This window comes from Trichogramma pretiosum, unplaced genomic scaffold, assembly GCF_000599845.2.
Source record: "Trichogramma pretiosum strain Unisexual culture from Peru unplaced genomic scaffold, Tpre_2.0 scaffold5, whole genome shotgun sequence".
NCBI classification, from domain to species: Eukaryota; Metazoa; Arthropoda; class Insecta; order Hymenoptera; family Trichogrammatidae; genus Trichogramma; species Trichogramma pretiosum.
Window position 1 is genome coordinate 224,774 of NW_019641672.1, and position 24,613 is coordinate 249,386.

At 44.1% G+C, this 24,613-nt stretch overlaps 4 protein-coding genes across 5 annotated transcripts in view; all 4 read right to left on the reverse strand.

Moving 5' to 3' along the window:
- Positions 1-3,652: 3,652 nt before the first annotated feature.
- LOC111694011 (zinc finger protein 626-like) lies at positions 3,653-5,164 on the reverse strand. Its single transcript, XM_023460511.1, has 2 exons — positions 5,084-5,164; positions 3,653-4,856 (listed from the first exon to the last, which is right to left on the reverse strand). The coding sequence occupies exons 1-2, from the start codon at positions 5,162-5,164 to the stop codon at positions 4,413-4,415; spliced, it is 525 nt and encodes a 174-aa protein (XP_023316279.1). The 3' UTR covers positions 3,653-4,412.
- A 5,230-nt stretch (positions 5,165-10,394) lies between these two features.
- Positions 10,395-11,621, reverse strand: LOC106650277 (zinc finger protein Gfi-1b-like). The gene is made up of 2 exons (XM_023460546.1): positions 11,484-11,621; positions 10,395-11,405 (listed from the first exon to the last, which is right to left on the reverse strand). The coding sequence occupies exon 2, from the start codon at positions 10,949-10,951 to the stop codon at positions 10,403-10,405; it is 549 nt and encodes a 182-aa protein (XP_023316314.1). The 5' UTR covers positions 10,952-11,405; positions 11,484-11,621; the 3' UTR covers positions 10,395-10,402.
- Positions 11,622-12,722: 1,101 nt separating this feature from the next.
- On the reverse strand, positions 12,723-14,468 carry LOC106650478 (zinc finger protein 260-like). The gene has a single exon (XM_023460512.1). The coding sequence runs from the start codon at positions 14,466-14,468 to the stop codon at positions 12,723-12,725; it is 1,746 nt and encodes a 581-aa protein (XP_023316280.1).
- Positions 14,469-14,743: 275 nt separating this feature from the next.
- LOC106650477 (zinc finger protein 652-A-like) overlaps positions 14,744-24,613 on the reverse strand; it is a 40,728-nt gene continuing 30,858 nt past the window's right edge. Inside the window, exon 5 of one of the 2 annotated variants that reach the window (XM_014368496.2) lies at positions 14,744-17,919. In XM_014368496.2, coding sequence (XP_014223982.1) covers positions 15,345-17,919 — 2,575 coding nt within the window. In that variant the 3' untranslated portion in view covers positions 14,744-15,344. Of the gene's footprint in view, positions 17,920-20,740; positions 23,297-24,613 lie in introns of those variants that run through there. The other variant, XM_014368497.2, reaches the window with a different exon arrangement.

The window sequence follows — 24,613 nt, forward strand, 5'->3', positions numbered from 1 at the left end:
CTTTATGTCAAAAATTTTTTAATTGAAATAAATTATGCGTAATAAAATATTAAAACTTACATTGATTTCTTTGTCTTATTTTTATCATAAAATTATTAAGTAATCGTGGTAAAAAAATAACGAAGTAACTCCGAGAAAAATAAAACAAATTATAATTCAACCCTTGTAAACACTTATTTGATCAAGACAAGAGTCATTTCATTTAAAATTATAAATTAAGGTAAGTTATTTTGAATAATGCTTTATTTGTCAATACATTGTTATTATTTTGGCACAAATTGTATACGTATAAAGCTTCAGTCATACACTATAGACTGATACAATTATAAAGCACTTAGTTTATTAATTGGTTAAATAATTGCACTTCCACAAAAGGCATTGTAGTAAATTGTGTAATCATAATGTAAGGCAGAATTCTCATTTTCAAAAAGGCAAGCAGTTCATAAATTTAAATTGCTTAAATTTAATGACGTAGACGTTCAATCCGTTAAATTTCATTATAGTCTTTTCTCAATAGGCAGTGTTAATATTTGTTAAAAAGAAATATTCACAGAAGACAATTAATCATCTAATCTCAAAACAGTCAATTGGCACATTGTTCAGAATCGCTAGTTATTATTCGGTAAGCTATCCCTGTTTAAAAAAAATCGTTGGATTTCCAGTTGAAAAATCGAGCAGGATATGACTGGAAATCGAACTCGATTTGACTAGAAATCGAGCTGTATTTGACTGGAAATCTAGCTCGATTTTTGACTGGAAATCCAGCTCGATTTTCGATCTGAAATCTAGCTCGAGTTTTGAAAATCCAGCTCGAATTTTGGCCTTAAATCTAGTTTGATTTTTGATCTGAAATCGATCGATTTCCAGTCCAAAATCGAGCTAAATTTTAGTCAAAAATCAAGCTAGATTTCAGTTTAAAAATCGAGCTGGATTTCCAGTAAAAAATCGAGCTAGATTTCTAGTCAAATACAGCTCGATTTCTAGTCGAATCGAGTTCGATTTCCAGTCTAATCCTGCTAGATTTTCCAATTGGAAATCCAGCGATTTTTTTTAAACAGGGATGATAACAAAACAGTTATCCTCAGGCCACAGTATTTATTCCAAGCTATAATATTAATATTAGTCTTTAAAGCAGTACAATATCTTCATAAATAGAGTAATATTTTAACGTTATATATTAATATTATCATTCTTTTTGTAGACATGAATAGTTTATCCTATTACTTTCATTAGATTGGTATTTATTACTGGTTATTTTTATGTTAAAAAACATTTAAAAATAAAAAAATGTATAATTGGCTTTTATCTTTTTTAACATGTCTTGAGCGATTGGTTTAAAAAACTAAGTTAATTATCACAATAAACAAATGTTTTAAACGTTAATGCACTTGTCGTCGCAAAGGCTTTCAATAAAAGGCTCATTAAATTCATTAGCTTAACTAATAAAATCCATTTTCAGAATTTCTTAATCCGTAATCTTAGATTGACATTAAGTTTATGTTTATAGTGTTTTTGAAAAAGTTCCAATAAATTTTTTACGGAGATAAATAATACTATTAATTTATGTAGAATAATCGCGATGAACAATCGGATTATACTGTTAATAAATATTTTCAATATTATTCTAGGAGTATAAGTTTACAATATATATTGAGTTAATTGCAGTTGGTAAATTATTATACCAAGACACACTTATATCAATTAAGGAATTGAATGAATGTTGTCAGCAAAATTACTGGGTTATTGTTGCACATAATTATAACTGCCTAATTATAGGCATAATACTTTCTTAAACTTGCACCAGTACATTCACTAAATTGTTAAAACGTTTCCAAAAGAATATCATGAATCTCTTATAAATATGTTTGTTAGAATATAAGTAAATACAAAGCTTTCAATAAATTAAAAATAGAAATTTCAGTTCAGAATTTCAAATAGAAATTCGTTCAGATCGAACTGAAGTATTGTCGTTTGTTATTTGAGAAAAAATGTCACAAAAGCAAAATATAATACCTATCCTGGAATAAAAGTTATTCATACATTGCATTATTATGCTTTAGTACATTTGTATTATGACGAATCACCTGGAGTATAAGTTCTAGTATCAGATTCTTAAACTAGTTTTCGGACCTGTGTCAGTATAATTAAGTTAAAATAATACCATTTTTTTCTCTGGCTAAAAACATTAAGAATAATACTAATATGCAATATATTAAGGCGCGTCATTTCATACGAATTGCATTAATGAAGTTGCATTTTACTGCAGTTGTGGTACAGAAAGTATATTTAATTAAATATTCAAAGTGATAAAAACTTCATTAAAAATATCAAGAACAACAAAAATCTTTCGAACGTTGAAGTAAAGAAAACAATAACTGTAAATAAGTAACGTGAAAAAAGTTGACTTTTTTAAATCGTTGTATACCATAAAAAATACAGCAACAAGATAATAATTGACTCTTTTGTACTGGTCAATGACCTCAGACATTGTCATGTTTGCAAGACTGGCATAAATGTCCGAGTACTGACACAATTACTTCCATAAACTATTATTAATAAATATTTTGATTATGTAGACAAAGATGAATTTGTTTGGAATGTAATTACTAGTCGTATCAATAATGATTCGATATTTCAAAAAGTAGTATATAGTATATTAATGTCTAAAGCGTTATCTTTTAAAACGGCTATTTTTAGACAAGATAAATTAAAAATTATGCGTTAACTCTTCTAATCAGAAATGTAAACTAAAATAATATCAACCTTTGTTTGTGGAAACTCCAAAAAAGTATACATTAAAAAATGAAAGTACTGAAGGACGGCTTAATCTGTTGTACGATAAGTAACGAACTCATCTTATCTAATTTTTCGTTTAAAACGAATATTTTGGCACCTCGATTTTAAAACCAATTTCATATGTAATTTTACTATGAATATTTTTTTTTACTTATTGTATGTACGTGTAAATTTTTAGATAAAACTGAAATTGCTCAAGTACTCAAAATTCGTGCAATGTTTCATTGAAAGAATCGTTCATAATCAAACATAACAATTACCGTTTGTGAACGTAAAAATTATTTACTTGTCTTGGATCAAATTTATTTTGTCATGGAGTCAGTAAAAATTATGTTCGATTTTGACTTGGTATATTTCGACTAAGAAATTTTGATCGTTGAGTACATTAAATTTTTTATGTTAAAAGATAAAACTTATGGATAATAAATCCATTTTTAGTTTTCAAAGTGGAATGTATCCTTTCAATTAACATGTCCACTTATCTGAGTACATATTATATTTAAGACTTAATTGGCTCAAAATGTAATTATCGATAGTATACAATGTATACTATGCATACATAATTGTAACATTTTTTGAATCAATAGAAATTCAATTTTTCTTTCACGTTTTCTACCAAGTACATATATGAATAAAATTTTAACTAAAAAAATAACGTGTGATATTTTTCTATAAAACAATACTGATTTAAATTTATAATTTTGATTAGACAAAAAATTTTTTGGACCGTTAATCATAAATTATAATGATTGCACAATTTTTTTTATCTTTGGATGCAAATGACTAATTTTTAACAAATCCAATTTGTAAAAATAATTTGTTCTCGAATAGTTGTATAAATTATGGATTGGCGTCTAAGTTTGAAAGTCGATAATTGAATATGTTTCGATCGCTAACTTTTTAGCCATTGATTGATGATGATTCAAAAGTTAGTCAGTCTTTGTTAAATTTAATTGATGTCACGATTAATGAGTACACACCCAATTGACATTCACAATGATATCGAGCGCATTGCGATGATATGAAAATTATTAAATACTAAAAGTTTCACTCATAACTCAAGAAGCGATGAATTTCATCAAAGAGCAAGAAACGCATCAAAAATGTACGTAAGAGTAGATATGTAGAAGTGATATATATTTAGCACATACATTTAAAATATTGCTTAGTTTTGAATGAATACGTGATAATTATAACTAGGAATCGATATGATGATTATATATGATAAAAACCGATACTTGATATTCAATGTAGATTGATATGATATTTTAAATTGAAAGTATTGGTTGAGATTCGAAATTATCAATAGGAACTAGTCACAAGCAATTATACTATAAGTTAAAGCCAATGATATTAAGTAATGATTTTACTCGTTTGCTGAGTGATTGATATAAATCTGACATTTTCAAACTTGGACGCCGCAGCCCGAAACAAAATAATAAGCACATTTGAGCGAGTGAGTTTCGCTCCCATCAACATCACAAAGCTATTCACTCGTGACGTGACATCGGTTGCAAAAGCAACTCTACGACAGACTGCATCGTCGAGGCTCGTTTAAAAAATTTGGCACGTCGATTCGTCGAGCCTCCTCCACGCAGAATCAAATCTGTCTTCGCTTAGAAGCAGTTCCTCTGATGGGTGCGCATGATGGTCTTGGTGACGAAGCCGCGGGTGCACCTGTCGCAGACGTAGGGCCGCTCGCCGCTGTGGTAGCGCTTGTGCACGGTGAGGGTCGAGCGCTGGGTGAAGTACTTGCCGCACAGATCGCAGCCGTAGGGCTTCTCGCCCGTGTGGATGACGCTGTGGGTGCGCAGCAGCGTGACGCAGGAGAAGCTCTTGTCGCAGACCTTGCAGCTGTAGGGCTTCTCGCCGGTGTGGCGACGCGTGTGGATCGTCAGGCCCTTCCAGGTCTTGAGCTCGACGCCGCACTCGGCGCAGAGGTAGGTGCGCTCGGGCCGGGGCTGACGGCCCGTCGGAGGACGGCCCGGTGGTCGGCGCGGGCCCTCCTTGGCGTTCTTCTCGATGAAGCCGCTCAGGTCGCTCAGGTAGCTCTTGGCTTGCTGTGGGAAAAAATTTAATTCCTCCTTGAAAATTATTCTGCTCGATTGTAAACAATTATTAGTAATATCGGTATTATTATTATTATTATTATTATTAATATTATTAGAATGCGTTGAGAATTAAAAAGACGCGTTCGATACGTTAGACAGTACTGAGTGAATCAACGAATTTCTGACATGTTTGTCAATTGTTTTGAAGAAAAAATGACAATTGCATGAATTTTTACGTCAACTCTTATAAGCTTAACCTCATTCGGAACAAAATTATCGGTTGAACCACAACTCGGCTTCAAAATTTCTCGTGACATCTTGCACAATCAATTTGGAAAATTCATTCAAGTTTAAATAATATAAAAATAGTAAAAAATTCAATTAAATCGTCAAAATGCCAGGAATATTGGAATGGTGCACCGCGTCTCTCGCATCGGTGAGTAAAATCCCCTTTATGAATTTCCAACTGCTCTTAGGCCAAAAAACTCACAACGATGCGTCTTGTAGCTGAACGTGTCGATACACGAGTACATGAGCAAAAACCAGATAAATGCGAAGAAAATCAAGGAGACCTCGCCGTTTTTGGCATGGATACAAGACCTGTCGGGCTCGACGCCCGGCGAGAAGTACAAGAACTTCAACAGGCTCATCCTGTTCATGATCCAGAACATGAGCGAGGAGAGCGAAGAGAACTTTTTGCGCGACACCGAGGACGTCTCCCCCGTGGTGCGAGCCATCATCAGCACGACAATCGGCAATAGGATACGCTCGCGGCGCCTCATCGTCGAGGGCCTCAAGTCCGAGCATCGCTGGGTGGTGAAGAAGGCGCTGGACGCCGACTGGTTCTTCCACGGCTCGAATTTCGACCTGACGCCGGACTACCTGCTGAAGCAGGTGCTGCCCGAGACGTCGCTGTACGCGCGCAATCGCATAATCGCCAAGCTGTCGCGCTGCCTGAGGCGCGGCTACGCCAGCAAGGCCGAGGACTTCTTCGGCGCTCTGTCCAACGCGTTCGGCGCGAGGAACACCTTCCCGCTTCTGTACGCCTGCAGCGAGGACTTCGCCGGCAAGTTCATCGAGGAGAGCGCGATGATGCTGAACGCGCAGCAGCTGCACCATCTGTACGTGAGCCATCCGGAGGTGGCCATCAAGTACATCCAGAACCGAGCGATGATCTTCCGACAGCAGAAAGCTGTGGCCGAGGGGAGCATGAGGAAGTCGAAAATGTTCCAGTACGATCACTTTTATCTCAAAATCCTTCGGAAGTATCCGAAAGTCTTCGTTGACTTGTTTTTGAACACTCCGAACAAGAGGATCTTGTTGAGCTCGAGAAAAGCCAGTATACTATTGAAGCACCAACGAGAGCGACTGATAAAAGAGCCGTATTATCTTCTTCAAATATTCAAAGTAAAAGATGTTCAGAAACATCTAAAGAGAAGCGAGTTTGAAGAAATGATATCCAATTACTTGAATTGTAATCTGAACATGATAAATTTCGAAAAATTGCTCGAAATGTTGAAAGGTTACCCGCACGACGAGTCAGAATTTCTGACGGATCTGTTCCACACACGTTTTGGCATCACGTTACTCGAAAACTCACCCGAGACCGCGACCGAGCACATTTTGCGCTTCTATCGTCCCGACCAGTTGCAGGTGAAAGTGAAGGCTTTTCTGAGCAAGAGGCCGGAGCTCGACATCAACGACGGCTTGTACAAATTTTTGCCGCCGGAAGATGTCCTAGAAAAGCTCGAGCATAGATTGGCCAGATTTCCGCACAACATCGAGAACCCAAAGTTCTTTACAGCACTGGTCGAGTCTTGCGAGATTTACAACAGATACACGCCCTTGATAAAGGCGTTAGACTTGTACAAGTTGTCGGTGAAGAATTACACGGACTATTTGGAGCATTTTTACGAGAGCCTCGACGGCATGCTCCACGATTACTTTCAGGACAACGACGTGGTCAAGGCTCTGGTGCGCTTCGACGCCAAGGCCTACGATTACTTCAAGACTCAGAACAATCTGAGCTACTTTACGAAATGCAACCGACGCCTCATCTGGAAGCTCTGGCGATACATGATACGCACCGGACAGGACGAGTCGGAGGACTTCGACTCGCGATACGTCTGCGAGTGGTTCGCCAAGACCCTCATAGGTCTCGAGTGGGGCCACACCTTCTCGGACAGTCTCGAATTCCAAAGACGAATGATCGACCACGTGCTCGACGAGATGCCCTACGTCGTGGAAAAATACGAGAAGGAGGACGAGAACAACGCAGATGACAAGATCCCGTGCTGCGGTGGCAAGCAGTCGTATCTCATTTCCGTCTTGACCAGTCTGATGGAGGTGATCGACGGCTACAACGGCAAAGCCAAAGACGACAAGATCGTCTTGGAAGATTATCCCGAGCTTTACAAGATCTACGCGAAATACTTGAAGATGAACTCGAAAGGCATGTCGTACGAGTACTTCTGTCAAACCTTCCAGAAAGCCTATCCGCGACAGTTTTACAAAATCTGCCAGTCGGACGACACGAGCAGCGAGGAAAAGAGAGCGGTAAAAATAGCCAAGATGCTCTACTTCAACTACAACGACATGAACTTCGACGAGTACTGGAAGGACTACTTGGAGTTCTGCAAAAAATGGCTGAAACGCTACAAGGGCCACATGGATCGCATGTCCGCCATACAGCTGGGCAAAGCTCAGCAATTGCTCAAGCGAGTCAAGTGGTTCCAGGACGTGCCCTGGAAATTCGTGGAGAGTTGCATGGAGAACCTCAAGGACGAGGGCAACGTCAGGGTTCTCGCGTACCTGCTGGAGGGCCCGGCCTTCGAGAAACTGGTCAAGGGCCAAGACTGCCTGGACAACACGGAGCTGTCCGTGATCAAAGTCGAGCCGCCGGTATCGTTGCGGATCATCGAGGAGTTCAAGGAGCTGAAGGAAGACACGGTGTCTCTGCTGTCGAGCCTGGTGCGACGCATACCCCTCGACCGTATCATGAGCTTCGTGCCGCAGGTCGCCGAGGCGCCCTCGGAGCTTAAGATTGTCTACTTCAAGGCTCTACTGGCTCTGGAGCCGCTCGAGGTGTCGCGCCGGCTCATCCAAGAGTTCTGGCAGAGCGAGCAGGACGGGCCGTACCGCGCGTTCGCCATCAAGAAGATGATCGACCACTTCAAGAACTGGCCGAGCTCCGAGAGCCTGCAGATGCTGAAGCAGTGCATCGAGGCCATCGACGACAGCGAAGTGCAGAACTACATACCCGTGAACAATCTGATCTGCGAGTGCGATCCGGCCTACTTATCGGGCTTCATCGACTACTACCTCGAGAAGATCAGCCGGGTACGCACCGCCCATCGGCCCGTGCTCGTCTGCACCGTGGCCGTGTACCTGGACGCGGTGCGGGCGCAGCTGCTCTACGACAACGTGCTGCAGAAGCTGGCCCTGACGTACTTCGAGGCCAACGATAGCCACATGATGATCGTCGTCGGCCGCTTCATCGTCGACTCGTATCTGCTCGGCTCCCTGGACGACAGGACCTTCAACGAGCGCATGCGCTTCTTCAAGGACAAGATCCTGGCCGAGGTCTACAAGCTGGGCGCGACTCGCTTCGAGCACTTCGTCACGCAGAGCCTGAACGAGTTCCAGCAGAACGTCGGCGTCAAGCACGACCGCAAGCTCAAGATCCTCGAGGCGTTCGACCAGTACTTCGAGACGGAGAGGCTCAACAGGCAGGAGAAGGTCGATCTGTTCTTCAACATCAAGGTCTATCAGGAGTACCTGGCGAGCGAGACGCCCGAGCAGTACGCCGATCGACTGGTCAAGCTCATACCGAAGCTGCTCTCGAAGGTGCCCGATCTCTCGTCCACGGTCAGCTACACGGTTCTGCTCTCGGCCATCGTACCGATCAACAACTTCCCCGACACGACGATCAAGAATCGGCCGTCGGGCGTTTTCCGCGTGGCCAAATTCTTGGCTCAAAACAAGACCCACCAACTGGCGCCCAATCTCGCCGTCGATCTGCTCTACAATTACGAGAGCATGCGCGAATACGATTTGCCGACGTACCAAGAGACCCTGGAGATACTGAGAGCTTGCGAGATTCCGTCGGTGGTAGCGGCGGTGCAAAGAATCGTCAATCTCATGGAGACCAAAAAAATAAAGTGAAATTTGTCACGCGCGCTTACCTCTCCGTTAATAACGATACTTGTTCCGAGAAATAAATTTTAGCATACAGTAATACTATTCTCATGATCATTGAATAAAAAATCCACGCGAACTTACGTTGTAATAATCCTTGACGACGGGAGTCGCGGCCGAGATCGGTGCCTCGTTCTCGTGCATGCGCCTGATGTGGCGCTCGAGCTGGGCCAGCTCGATGGCGGTAAAGCCGCAGTGGGCGCACACCACCAGCGGCCCGTGATTCTTGCGCACGTGATGATTCAGCATGAAGCGCTGCGGATAGGACTTGTCGCAGCGCGGACACTGGAACGGGCGCTCGACCCCGTGGACCAGTTGAAGATGCGTCACCAGGCGATTCACGTAGAGGAAGCTCTCGCCGCAGTACTTGCAGATGCGGTCGAGGTCGTCGCTGAACACACGGACAGACACGGACTCGGTTATTTTCTACTTTTTGTTTTTCCCGCTTGGATTTGCAAATTCAGGAATTTCGGGACTTACTTTACGAGGGAATCGATGAGATCCTGCTTGATTCGAAGAACGTCCATGTCGTTCAGGGCGGAGAAAGTACCGTTCGGTAGATCGGCGATGCAATCGCTGTAAAACATCGAAATGATAATCAGTATGCTTTCATTGCAAGCTACAGATCAGCTACATCCTTTGAATGCTCTACTTTTCTATATTAATTTACAACTAAAATTCTAATTCTAAGATTCATTCTAATTACTACTGAAGTACATTACGTTTTTGATATTTCTATTTCGTTTTACAGAGGACATTGTCGAATAAAACAATCATTTGAGCCTAGTTTAAAAAAACCACTGATGCTACAAGTGTTCAAATTGATATTCTTCAGTAACATTTTTATTAATTAATTAAATAGTGTTATAATTTACCACCACCAATTAATTTACTCCAATTTACAGTTTATTATTTCCCGATTGAACTAAATTTTGATAATAACCAATCACCATAAGACACAACCAAATCAATCAAAAATATGATCATTGATAGCTTAAACTTGAATACTATTAATCGAGTTTGAATTGAGTTCGATAGGTTGTATTTTTCATTGGAACCTGAACCTTAATGTCAATTTATTTTGAATACTCACTTTTTCATTCGATTGCCAAATTCAAATTTATCTGCAATTTGGTTTATTTATAAAAAGTATTGAAAATTGGGAGAACAGTGAAATAATAAGAGTGCATTTTTGTATAAATCAACTCTCTTTATTACGCAATACGAAATATATTCATATAAAATAGAAATATTTACAAAATTCATGCTTGAAATTATTACAATATTCATGTACACTTTTTACAAATTGAGTGAAAACAAAAATCGGTATAAAAACGAGTTTGGGGAAAGTAGAAACTCTACTCGGCCGGATCGGTCTTGTCGATGAGATCGGCTATGACGTAATCGATGGACACGGCCGGCAGCGGCGGCAACGGGCCCGGATGCTTCTTCCTGTGCGTTATCAGGCCCGGCTTCTGGGTGAAGGCCTTGCCGCAGATGTCGCAGACGTAGGGCTTCTGGCCCGTGTGCGTGAGCAGGTGCTGCTTGTGGGTGTTCTGCCGCCTGAAGGCCTTGCCGCAGAGCTTGCAGCTGTAGGGCCGGTCGTCCGTGTGTATGCGCATGTGCTTCTTCAGCGGGTCGTTGCCGCTGTAGGTCTTGCCGCAGATCTGGCAGACGGTGCGCTCCTTGCGCGTGTGCAGGAGCGTGTGCTGCTCGAGGGACTCCTCGGTGGCCAGTCGCCGCTTGCAGATCGAGCAGCCGTAGGGGCGCTCGTTGTGCGCGTGGGCCCGGTGCTTCTTCAGGGCGAACTGGTTGCGGTAGCGTCGGCCGCACTGGTCGCACTGGGCCGCCGAGCCGGCCTCGGCGTTGTGCTGGTTCTGCACGTGCATGTACAGGTCGCTCTTCATCTTGAACTCCTTGGAGCAGCTGGCGCAGCGGTAGCGGAAGCCCTCGGTGTGCTTGCGCACGAAGTGCTCGCGCAGGCTCTGCCGGCACTTGAACTGGGCGCCGCACGACTCGCACACGAAGCTCGCCACGCTCTTGTGGGCCTCGGCCACGTGGCTGCGCAACTGCTGACGCGTCGGGAACGTCGTCCGGCAGTAGGTGCACGTGTGCGGCAACTTGTTCCGTTCCGATAGCTTGGGACGCGACTCGTATTTACTGCTGCTGTTGCTGCTCTTCGTTGTTACCGATCCAGTCCTTGGATTATGATTTGTCTGGTCGTCGTCGATACTGGTGTGATATTTCTTTGGCAGGTTGCGATTTCGCACTGGTCGCTGCTTACGTATCGTGGATGAAGGCGGTGGCCGTTTGCTCTTCGGTCGTTGTTGATGCCCGCGAGTGAGAGAAAAATTCGATTGCCTGAAACGTAAAACAGATTGAGTTTTTGCCTAAACTTTGGATTATTAGGGGGGTATTTAAAATAAAAGAACAACCCACTTTTAGAAAGTTGGCCCCAAGAAAGATTGTGTTAATTAGGTGTCTTACGGAGACTCGTATGAAATCATCAGGTAATCATTATTTCTTTTTTCTTAACGAAACGTTTATTATTGATCCAAGTATTAAAAATTGTTCATTATTTAGCGTTGATGCATAATAAATTTTCGTTTTATACTTTTGCAACAAAATCAATTTACAAACTTCTCATCGATGACTGAAATTGTTCTCCACCTACATGATCTCCTGTTGCACTTCTGGCAATCGTATTTGGTTTAGTGTCTCCACTTCCAGTGGCGGTTGTGTATCGTGGTAGGCGGTGAGTGTTGCCAAGTTTGAGAAAGCATCCAAAAACATCGCGGTAATGTCTCTTCTCACCTTCTCCGAATGATAGAATTTCACATGAACGTCAGTTTGTGTATTCCAGGAACTTCTCATAGAAGTGTACGCTAATTTGATGCACCAGCGAAGACGAGCTTTTACAAACGTAGCTGCAAATCAAGAAATGCCTGCATCCACCGATTCGAGTCATCAAAGCCAGTCCTTCTTCAATGATTCTCGAACCTTTTCTTATTCAACGATTTACCTTTCGTTACTGAATCTTCGCAAAGTTTTGTATCGAATTCAAATTGCGACCCAAAGCAAAATCATCATGACCAAACAATTTGTCTAAAAACGTCATACTCACTAAGAGGTTTCGCTGGTCATTGTGAAGTTATCAATGCAGGATTGAGGTATTTTTTAAATAAATTACACTTTATAAACATATTTTGTTGAAGTAAAAATTTATTATTAACTTTATCTCCTAATATTTTCATCTGCAATATCTCTTCGTAGACAGTTCACATAGGTAACTCGTTCTAAGCACAACAATTTATCAAATAGATCATTTTCCATTTACATATTATACAACCAACTTGGAGCGATTTTAAAAAATTGTACAACATTATCTTGAGAAACACTAATCAAATGCTTTGATACACTTACAAAATATTTTTATCTTAAAAGCACAATACAGCAAATCGTTGAAGTAATTGAAAATGGCAAAGTTATAAACAACAACTTTATACCAAACAAATAATTCTAATAGATTTTCAAACATTTTTGGTACGGTACTCTTTTACATATAATAATTTGATACTTAATCAACTTAATCAGTACAATAAATCAAATCAGTCGAACTAAGCATTTAAATTTGTATTAAAATTAAAACTATTCGCGCGACAGGAAAGAAGCAATAAATTAATCTTCCATCAGACAATCGTCGAAGTTGACGGTCTCCTCGATGATCTCTTCCGGCTGCTTGTCATCGTTCAAATCGTTGTTGACGAAATCCGTGAGTATGCTGTCGATGTAGACGACCGGCAACGGTGGCTTCTCGCCCGGATGGCTCTTCCTGTGGCATATCAATCCGGGCTTCTGCGTGAAGGACTTGCCGCAAATGTCGCATACGTAGGGCCTCTGGCCCGTGTGAATGAGCATGTGCTGGCGAAAAACGGACCTCCTGGCGAAGGACTTGCCGCACTTGTGACAGGTGTGCGGACGCTCCCCCGTATGCGTCCTCATGTGCTGCTTGAGCTTGCAGGGCTGGCCGAATATCTTGCCGCACTGCTCGCACTGGTACTTGGGCGCGTTCATGTGCTGCCTGACCATGTGATCGTCGAGATTCTCCTGGCTGACCATGCGCCGCCTGCACAGGTGACACTGAAACTCGGGCTGAAAGTGCTCGCGCTTCTGGTGTATGTGGAGCGCGTTGGCGCTACCGACGACCTTGCCGCAGACGTCGCATATGTGGGGCGTCTGCTCGTGCTGCATCTTGATGTGCGCGGTCACGTCCACCTTCATCTTGAAGCGCTTGCCGCAGTAACTGCAGGGAAAGTTGAGCTCGGTCGTGTGCTTCCTGCCGACGTGGGTGGCGAGCTTGTGCTTGCACTGTGTCACGAAGTCGCACTTGTCGCACTTCAGATCGACCTTGGCTTTGAACTGGCGGCTCTTGGGCTCGACCTGATAGGCCTGCAAGAAGCCCTGATGCTTGCGTCTCGTGTGCGCTGCCAGCGTCGACCTGCTTGTGGCCGCGAATGGACAATACAGACAGGCCATGATTTTTTCGTTGTTGCCTTGAGTGAATTCACGCACCTCCTGCTGGCGCAGAGCGACAGCGGCGTTCCAGTCGTCGCTGTGCTCCTTCAACAAGTGCGTGGCCATCGCGGCGCGCGATATCGACCTGAAATCGCAATACTGACAGCGGTACTCCGTTCTCGTCCTCGGGAAGCCGTCGTGCATCTTGTCGTAATCATCGCCTGATTCGGCGGCGGCGGCGGCGGCGGCGGCTGCTTTATTTTTCCCACGCGAATTTCCAGCGACTTCTGGCAAGTTACTGTTATCCCGACTGGCATCTTCGTCGTCCGATCCGGATAGTCTCAATCCGTCTCTGCTGGCTTCGTTCGAGTCCCAGAGATCAGAGAAATTCGAGCCTTGCTCGTCGGGGTCAACGAAATTGTCGTGTTTACGGCTAAGATGCAACTTCATCGCCATTATTCCAGGACTCTCGAAGAAGCAAGAATCGCACGAATAAATCCCGTACTTGTCCCGTCTGTAGCCTTGGTACTGACGCGGTGGAATAAAGCCAGGTTTGTCGTGCGTCTCGCTGTGCTCCTGTAACTCGGCCTCGGATGAGAAAGTCAAATCACAAGAATTGCAGTGAAAACCCTCGCCTTTTGCTTTTTTTCTCGCGGGGGACATCGATTCGTCCGCTGTCACTAACTTTTCTTCTTCGTCACTATCCTCGATAGTGTAAACAGTGCCCTCGATATCTACCTCTTCAAATGCATCATCGACACAGTCTTCGTCTTCTTCGACGAACTCGTCGACATCGGAAATGTCGAGCTCTTCTTTTTTCACATCGAGAAATTTCTCGCTGTTTATCAAGTCTATGATTTGGAAACTGTCCTGGGAAAGTTTGTTGCTCCAAGAAAAATTCCGCTGCATTTTTCTGAAAAATAAAATTTTTCTGGTCAATAACAGTTCGTTCAGTCAGAGAAGTGTAAGGTCTTAAGTCGATTAGATATCATTGCTGTTACGGTGGTGTTTCAGTGAAGTTTTAACAATATTTTGCCTATGTATATCAATTTTTTTTTTTTCATGAAAATATAGCCATGAATACACTACCAAGTTGTTCTGGAAAGTCGTAAATGTTCATCTGAAATCTTTTTAGAGGTAGATATGACGATCGACTAAACTACTATACAATGAAAACAATAATATTTGCTTTTCCAGAATTTATTTGAACAACAGCATTTTATTATCTTACAATGTGTTTACAGGCATTCTATAACATAGTTATATCTAACTTAACTTAAACTTTGAAGGTTTTTGCATCAAAAATTGTAACAAAAGTATTGATTCTACCTTATAAAATTTGCTTTTATAATTACAAACTCGATCCAAGCCTAGTGTACATACAATGTTTGCTGCAAAATTTCACTTACACGTTTACATAATCAGAGCTACAGTCAAGAGTAGTAGCCTATTCAAATCAATTTAATAAAAATTGAGACAAACGATTGTTAATATAATAAATTGAAATTACAACTTTTTTTAAAAAGTAGAGGCACACAATAAAATAAATGTCAAGGAATGAAATGTGGAAAACACTCTTGTTGCACAACAAAAATTCATTTTCACTATTCTACCATAAAAAAAAATTGTACGATCTTTTCATTTGAATATCAAAGGTCACATTTTTTACAAGTATAAAATAAGGTTTTTAAATTAATTGTCTTTACTTTTTATACTACATCTAACGAAGTGAAATTGGAGTAAAAGAGAAAGATAATTTAAAAAAAAATTAGCCTGACAAATTTTCTACTGTTTTTCTTCAAGTAAATTTGAAAGTACGTGATCAATAGTGACCCTCGGTAAAGGCGGATGAGATCCAGGATGACTCTTTCTGTGGCTTATCAAGCCCGTTTTCTGAGTGAAGGATTTGTCGCACAAATCGCAGCTGTACGGCTTTTTGCCCGTGTGTATGAGCAGATGCTGCCGCAATCCGTTCCTCCGTGCAAAAGACTTCAAGCATATTTGACAAGAATACGGTTTCAAGCCAGTGTGCGTTCTCATGTGAATCTTCAACCTCGAGGCGCGCGTGAACTGCTTGCCGCACTCGTGGCAGACGACGTTCTCGCGCTGCTCGTGCTGCTTCAGTATGTGGTCGTCGAGATTGGCCTGACTGACCATGCGCCGATGGCAAATCGGACACTCGAATTCCGGCTTGTAATGGGCAAACTTCTGATGCAGATACAGCAGATTGCTATTCTGGCAAGTTTTACCGCAGACGTCGCAAATAATGGGCTGTTCACGATGCTTAAACCTGACGTGATTCGTCAGGTCCGCTTTGACTTTGTACTTTTTGCCGCAAATTTCGCACTCGTGGCTGTAGTTCTCCGTGTGCTTACGAATAACGTGAACCTTCATGACGTGCTTATTTTTTGTGGAGTAATCACACTGCTCGCACACGAAAAGAGGTTCGCCTTCGTCCTGTTCGTCCTTGCCTTCTCCGTCCTTGTGTTTTCGACGTATGTGCGAGAACAACAGGGTCTTTAGCCAGGTGGAGAAGTCACAGTCGTTGCAGAAGAAAATGATTCCCGATTCCTCGGCCTTGGTGCGATTATCGCTGCAATGCGATTTGAGATGCCAATCCATAATTTTTATGTTCAGGCACTTGAACTCGCAAACCTCGCATTGATAGCAGGGCACGTTATTGGTGAGATTCGGTTTCTGGTGCTTGATCGACATGTGTCTCTGCAGACCCATGTGCGACATGGTCTCGTAGGAGCAGGCGTTGCAGCAGTACATGCCATCGGCATTGGCTTGACCTTTGTGGTTCTTTTTCAAGTGAGTTTGCATGTTGCGCCGATTGCGCGTTTTGTACTCGCAGCGGTCGCAGTCAAACTGATCGGTCGGTATCTCCTGGACGGGCTGCTTCATGCTCGCGTGCATCCGCGTGTTGTGACTGGTGAGGCTGTGTATCGTGGCGGCGACGAACGCGCAATAGTGGCACGCGTAGCCAGTGATCATGAAGCTGTTGGAGGCAGTCTTGCTCTTCTTGCTGGGGGCGGCGCGACTCGAGGCTCCACCGAGGCCGGACGCGCTTCGCTTGGCGTTGCTGCCGTGTTTGCGCAGCACGTGGCTGTTGAAAGTCGACGTGTTGCGAGTCTGAAAGTTGCAGTACGGACACGAGCGTATCTTCGACAGTACGTCGGACTCGGCAGCGCCGTCGGCCAAAGAGGCCTCGGACTCGTTGAGCAACTCTTCCTTGACCTCTACGAAATTGTCGTCGACATCGTCCAAGTCGGTCTCGTCGAGCTTGCGCTTGAGTCCGTGTTTGCGTTTGACGTGCGAGTGCAGAGTATTGCGCTTGTACGTGGTGAAGTCACAGTGTTGACACTGGAGCTCGGGGCCCTCGGGAGTCTTGGCCATGGCGGCTTTCATTGCGTTTTCGGCCGCCCATTCCTCGCGATGTTTACGTTTTACGTGCGAGTGATAGGTCGAGGTTACCGTAGATTGGAACGAACAGTAGGGACAGGTGCGCATCCGGTCCTCGCTGTCGGAGACTGCCTCCGGCTCGTGATTCTGCATCTGCTCTTCGAACGTCTCGTCGACGGTTTCGATGGGCCACGATGACTCGTCGTCCTCGTCGTGTATCTCGATCATCTCCTCGTCCATCACCTCCATTTTCATCTCATCCACGAGCGGATCGTCGTATAATTCATCTTCTTCTTCTTCTTCGTCGACATCCTCCTGCTCCTGCTTAGTTTTAATCATCTCGAAGGATTCTTCTTCCTCCTCGTTATCAGAACCCGCTGACATGTGATTTCGCTTGGCGTGCGACGAGACCGTCGTTCGTATGACTGATCGATACGGACAAAAATTACAGACGAACTCGTTGGTATTCAAGTCTTTATGATAAAGCTGGAAAAATACTTTGTTCTCTTCCTGATCGAAGCGCGGCCTCGGCTTGGGCTGCTGCTCCTGCTTGAGCTGCATGAGAAGCTGCTGCAGTTTGACCTTTTTAACGGCCGGCTTGGAGGTCGCGTGCGACTCCTTGTGATGCACCTCCAGCTGGGCCTTTGTCGGGAAGTAAGTCTGGCAAGGGGTGCACATGTACACGACTACTTCGCTCGTTTCCTGAGCTGCCGATTGTTGTTGATTCGTCGTTTTGTTGTTCGACTCGGCAATCATGTCCGATCCGTCGATATAAACTTCCTCGAAATCGGCTCCGCCGACCGTGGACTTGGTCTGTGGCGCCAGAGACTCGACTCGCTCGATCTTGATGCTCTCCGGATGCATGAATTTCGCCATTTGTTTAGCATGCAGCTTCGGGGCTACTTTATGCGCCGAATTGCTTAGGTTAGGCTGCTGGCGCTGTTGCTGCGTCGATCTGAAAATAAAGAAAAAAGTTTCGAATCAGCAAGAGAACATTTTCTGATGTACTTAAAAAAAAGCGAGTGAAATTTGTCACGGACGAAAAAGAAGATAGAGTGAGTGAGTAAGAGAGAGATTACGAATTCGGCTTCTTACAGCTGTGTACTCTTACGTAAATGATTGTGTCTGTGTTGAATGGCATATTTACGTTTTAGAGTAAAATAACGGCAGTGGTGCTCGACTTACGATGCAGAAATACCATATGCGTGCCTTGGTACCTGGTATCGTTAAAGGGCGCAGCATCGAGCGCTCTCACGTCAAGTTATGACGAAACGTCAGCCACCGCCCTAAAGTACTCTGAATTTTTCCTACAGAGCAGTTCGCGCAGAACCGATCTCGACTGGTAGATGTTTTTATATCATAAATAATAATTATATTTATAATAAATCCACGAATTCATTTGTGGGTTTCGCTTTTTATTTTTAAAATAAGCTTACATCGATGTTATTTGCTTTTGTTTGTTTTATTAAAGCTATACTCTTTATTTTACAAAGTATTAAAATCACATGAGAAAATCTTGTTGAAATTTACATCTTAACTAAGACAGTTGTCACATTTCTCAGATACAGTTAAGTTTACAGGAAAGTTCTGTATATAGATATAGCTGAATAACAACTCGTACCGTCGTTCGATTGGTACGGCAATGCTCTAACGACTTGGAAAAATAATATCATTGTAAGAATTTAACTTCGAGGTTGTTTGATATTATTTTTCTAAATTGGCAGGGCATTTTTGTAATTCTCGTACAAAACGTATCATTCGCATTAGTCCGACTCCGTACTTGGGACCATCTACAACGCATCGTCTCGTTTATGCGTGCAACGGAGCTCGAGTTCATTCGAAACCATCTTCAGCGAGTAAATCCGACAGAACGTTATTGATGGAGATTCTCGGCAGGGGTGGATGCGTGCCCGGATGGCTCTTCCTGTGGCTGAGCAGGCCCGGCTTCTGGGTGAAGGACTTGCCGCAGATGTCGCAGACGTAGGGCCTCTGGCCGGTGTGTATTAGCAGGTGCTGCCTCAGGGCGGTTTTGCGCACGAAGGCCTTGCCGCAGACCTTGCAGGAGAACGGCTTGAGGCCCGTGTGTATGCGCATGTGAATCTTGAGACGGGAGGCGCGCGTGAACTGCTTGCCGCACTCCTCGCAGACGACGTCCTCGCGCTGCTCGTGCTGCTTCAGTATGTGGTCGTCGAGATTGGCCTGGCTGACCATGCGCCGATGGCAGGTCGGGCACTCGAACTCGGCCTTGTAGTGCGCGAACTTCTGGTGCACGTACAGGGCGTTGCTGTTCTGGCAGACCTTGCCGCAGACGTCGCAGATGACCGGCTGCTCGAGATGCGTGAATCTCGTGTGATTGGTCAGGTCGCCCTTGATCTTGTACTTTTTGCCGCATATCTCGCACGAGTAGTTGTACTCGTTCGAGTGTTTGCGTATCACGTGCACCTTCATCTCGTACTTGTTCTTGTTGACGTAGCCGCAGTGTTCGCAGTTGTACACGGGCTTCTCGGTGCTGCTACCGGCACCGGCAGCGGAGGAGGCGCCGCCCGCAGCACCACGACCACCACCGGCCGCACCGCCGCTCTCGTCGGCTCGGTGCTTCTTCGTTATGTGCTGGGACAGGCCCTGCTTGGTGTTGGCCACGTAGTCGCACTCGTGACAGTAGAACCTGTCGCCGGGCTCCTGCTCAGCCGGGGCGTTCATCTTGATGGCGCCGCGCCTGTGCTTGCGCTTGTGCGAGTAGAGGGCGTTCTTCGAGCCGCACCTGTAGTCGCACTCGTCGCAGCAGTAGCTCTTGGGCACGCCCGTCTCGGGTTTGGGCTTGTGCTTGCGCGTTATGTGGCTCTGCAGGCCCATGCGAGTCAGGCCCTCGTAAGTGCACAGGTGGCAGAGGAACTTGTTCGAGTCTTTGTTGCTGTCCTTGGCGCGGCAAGTGTGAAAGTCTAGATCGGCTTGATTTTCCGACGTGAAGTCGCACTTGGTGCACTTGAGCTCAGTTATAGTGATGGCGACCTTGTCATCCGACAGAATCTCGTCCTCCAACACCTCGGCCTCGAAATCCATCTCGTCTTCCTCGACCTCTTGCTTTAGGTTTTCCTCACTGTCGTCAAGAGACGTTTTATCGGAGTAGCAGTGGGATTTCGTGAAGTGCTTGATCATGTCGCCCCGGACGATCGTGGTGAACGGGCACGACGGACAAATGTAAGTCGTCACTTGTCTCGTCGTCTCGCTACTGCACTGCAGCTCGCTTCCTGTGGTCTTTCTCGCAAGACTCGGACGTTTTTCTGACTTTTTTCGAGTATTCAACGGGTCGTGGGTGGACCGATGCCAAGCGAGTCTCGTAGGGCTGGTAAACTCGAGGTCGCACTCGTCGCACGTGTGAAGCTGCGCAATTTTCGCGACGATCGTTCGCACTTTCCCTTGCTTCTTCTCTCTAACATAGACGTATCTAAAACAAAAACGATGAAGTTTTGGTTAATGAGGCTATCGTCGAAAAGTGACCACATTTTTGTGGTCGTTGCTACTTACTGTGTTCGAAAAGACTTAAGTACGATTATATATTTTAACGATGTTGTTTACGTATCGAGTAGTTTAGATTGTTAATGATTAGCAATTTTATACATACGCAAAAATAAATCAAGTAATTATAAGTAGAAAATGGAGCTCTTCTTTGTCTCAAAAGTGAGCGGTAAAATTTACCTAAAAGGAAAGAATTTCTTACGCAAGGTAATATCAAATAAAGTTACAAATTGTTGAATCGTTGGTAACAATTTATTTATAATTTGATAATACAACTGAAAAAATTCTCAGAATAAGTTGATAAATTTAATCAGAGTAACACATGAATAATCTTTGTTGATATCAATTCTTTGCCAATGCCTCTGAGATTCATTTGAACATAAATTAAATATTTTATGAAAAAATAATCAATTATTATTTTTAATTAATATATATATCAATAAGTATATCTATCGATTGCTAATACAAACTATTGTAATTCAATTCTCAAGAGTTCGAATATCAAGTTAAGTACAAGATTATTCTTTTATAATTAATATCAGTAAAGCAAACCTCGATTAGCGTTAATGATTACGTTTTCCACATAAATATTGAAACAAAATATAACATTTTTTTATTTACTCAACTATATTCTATTCATGTCATTGAAATTATGAGGAAAAGTATTAGGGAAAGTTATTGGAAAAGCATTAGGAAAATTCAAAGGGAAAGTATTAGGAAAAGCATTAGGATGAGGAATATGATTCGTATTTAGTAATGGATTATGCTGTGCATTTGAGTGAGCACTAGCATTGGCATTACCATGAGGGTGTGGATGAAGATGAGTATTGGGATTTACATTAGTATGTGTATTTGAATGTAAGTTTTGATGTGGACTTTGATGTGTACTTTGATGTGGACTTTGATGTGCACTGTGATGTGCACTTTGATGAGCACTGTGATGAGCACTTTGATGCATATTTGAATGTGTATTGGATAGCATATTAGAAAGTGTATTATGTTGTGCGTGAGCATTCAAGTTGAAATGAGTATTAGGGTTAGCATTAACGTGTGCATTAGAATGAGTACTGGCAGCGGTGGTATTAACATGAGTATTAGAATGAGTACTAGAGCTAGTGTTAGCATGTGTACTAGTAGGAGTGGCAGCAGCATTGACATGAGAAGAAGTTGACGGTGCATTAGTAGAAGCTTGCGTAAAAGTACTAGCATTAGAATTTGTATCGACGGTTGCAGCAGGTTGTCTATTAGTATTGGCTTCAGTCTGATTATTCGCTTGATTAGGAAGTTCAATGTTCAGTTCGTCGTTGTTCTTCAAATGCTCGAGAATAGTAGTTAACGTGACCGGCGGCGGAGGCGTGATGGCGTCCGGATGCTTTCGCCTCCAATGCAGCATCATCGACGATCGCTGAGTGAAGCTGAAGCCGCAGACGTTGCACAGGTAGGGCTTGACCTTGGAATGAATGAGACTGTGCACCCTGAGCGTGGACGAGCAAACGAAGCTCTTACCGCACACGTTGCACAGATTGTTCTTCTCGACTCTGTGCACTCGCTTCTTGTGGCGCGTGAGGTAGTGCTTCTTCAAGAATTTCCAGTCGCACTCGTCGCAGTTGAACGTTCGGTCGTGCTTCTTCACGTGTCTGTCCAAGCTCTCCTGAGTCAGGAGCTTTTCGTTGCAGATGTCGCACTTGAAATTGTAAACGTTCAGGTGCTGAACCCTTCTGTGTCTGACCACCGAATTGTGGCTCGGGAACATTTTACCGCATATGTCGCAAACGTACTCTGCCACGTTGTGCGACGCCATATGCGATTTCACGTCGCTCTTGATCTTGAACTTTTTGCCGCACAGGTCGCACTCGAAGACACGTTCATCCGTGTGCTTTCTGATGAAGTGTGTCTTGATGTAGTACTTAGATTTAGCCACGTAGTCGCATTTGTCGCAGAAATATTGCTGTGTCTCGTGTTGTTTTTGGTGCAGTTGATATTTAAAATCATTTTGACACACGACGTTGCAAATCTCGCACGTTTTAGGCTCTTTGAAATGTTTTCGCTTAATGTGAGCTGGTACCGAGCTACGCTGGGTGAACTCTGTACCACATATCGTGCACACATATACTCCGAACGACACTTTCTTCACGCATTTCAACATTCTTTCATTCAATGCTGAAATCGCAATCAATGTTTTTCCCCTCCTCTTCCTTCTACCATCGTTTTTAGACAATGGCTTTTTCTTGACGTTATAAGTTCCTCTTTTTCCTCTGGGCTTTTTCTCTTTTGGTGCCTTTTTCTCCTTCGGCGGCTTCTTCGCTTTGGGCGGCTTTATCTTGATTTTTATCTTTTGAATAGGCTTTTTCTTCTTTTTCGTGCTACCAGTACCCTTCTCTTTTTCATACGGTTTCCACTCTGTATCTTTCGGTTTTTTCTTTTTACGAGTTGGAGCATCCGAATCGGAGTCTGATTCGCTTATAAAACTAATAGGTGAATCTGGAACTGGAACTATATCTAAATCCGAATCCGAATCCGAACCCGAACCTGACTCTGATTCTGATTCCAAAACTCTTTTTCTTTTCCTAATTGGTAGTGGATCTGAATTCTTTTTCTTCTTTTTAGTGGGTGTTTCGGCGATTTTTTGCTTTTTCCTAATGGGTGAATCCGCTTTCCTCTTCCTTTTTTCAGTCGATATTTTTGTATTACTTTTCGCATTCTTAATCGATAACTTGGGAGGCCTGCCAGGTTTGCGCTTTGGAATATCGGACACGGCGGTGCAGTTGAGTTCAGCCATGAATTTTTTCAAGTGCCAGCGTCGGTAGTCATTGTTTCTAGAACAGAGAAAGGAATGTAACTGTTAGTCTGACGATTAAAAAATTCGATTAAATAATAAACTGTTTGAACTTTTCTATTCGTTTCTAAATAACGAATGAATTTCTATTCATTAATATGTAATGAGAGCTACATGAGTGTATAAAGTGTTGTGTAGATTATCGTACTAATTTTACCCGGTTAAAACGCGTAAGACGTCGCGAGAGTCTTTCGGTGCCGAATGAAAATTGTCGAACGAAGAACTAGACGAAAACTTGGCCGCGTGGTATCGCGTCGATCGGTCGCTATAAATAGAATCGTTGGTTAATACAATTAGTTACGCAGCGGTGGCTTGACGTTGCCGTCTTTGTCGAAAAAGTGATGAATCTCGACGGGCGGAGGCGGCTGCAGGGACTTGTGCTTGCTCTTCCAGTGGGTCATGAGGGCGCTGCGCTGCGAGTAGGCGAGATCGCAGTGGCGGCAGACGTAGGGCTTGATGCCGCTGTGCGACAGCTGGTGGATGCGCATGGTGGTGCGTAGGGCGAAGGCCTGATTGCACTCCGGGCAGGGGTAGGGCCGCTCGCCGCTGTGCACGCGCTTGTGCTTGCGCAGGTGGTCCTTGCTCGACAGCTCCTTGCCGCACTCGGAGCAGGCGAAGCCGGCCGACTCGTGTATCTGCTCGTGGGCGCGCCTCGAGTTGCGCGACGAGAATATCAGGTTGCAGTGCGAGCAATTGCGCAGCAGACGGATGCCCTGCAAATGACGCGCAAGCACACGGGAGGGTCAGAAGAGCTTGCGCACGCCTAATTCGCCGAAAGGCACACAAGAGAGACAGACGTTTTTGTAAAAGTCTTCGTTGTGCGCGTCTCGCAGGTGCTTGATGAGCTCGGCCTTGCTCCTCGACAGCACCGTGCACTCGTCGCAGACGTATCGCGCCTTGGGCTTGGGCTTTCTGGCGGCCGCCGCGTCGCTGCCTCCGCCGCCACCGCCACCGCTCCTCTTGATCTCGTCTTTCTCGTGCTGGTTCTTGGCCTTCCAGGTCTTGAAGCAGCGTCCGCAGCACTTGCACACGTAGCGATAGTCGACCGCGTGCTTCCTCAGGCCGTGCATCTTGATGAGGTCCTCGTCGAAGGTCTCGTAGCCGCAGCGCTTGCAGCTCATCACGGCGAGCTTGGCTGCGGCCGCTCGGTCGAGCTTCAGCATGTCCGCGTGGCTCTTGAGCTCGTGATCGCGCAGCGACTGCTCGCACTTGAAGGTCTGACAGCAGTAGCTGCACTCGTGGGCGAAGCAGTAGGTGTGGGCGCGCAGCAGGTGCCGCACGCACGTCGGCAGATTCT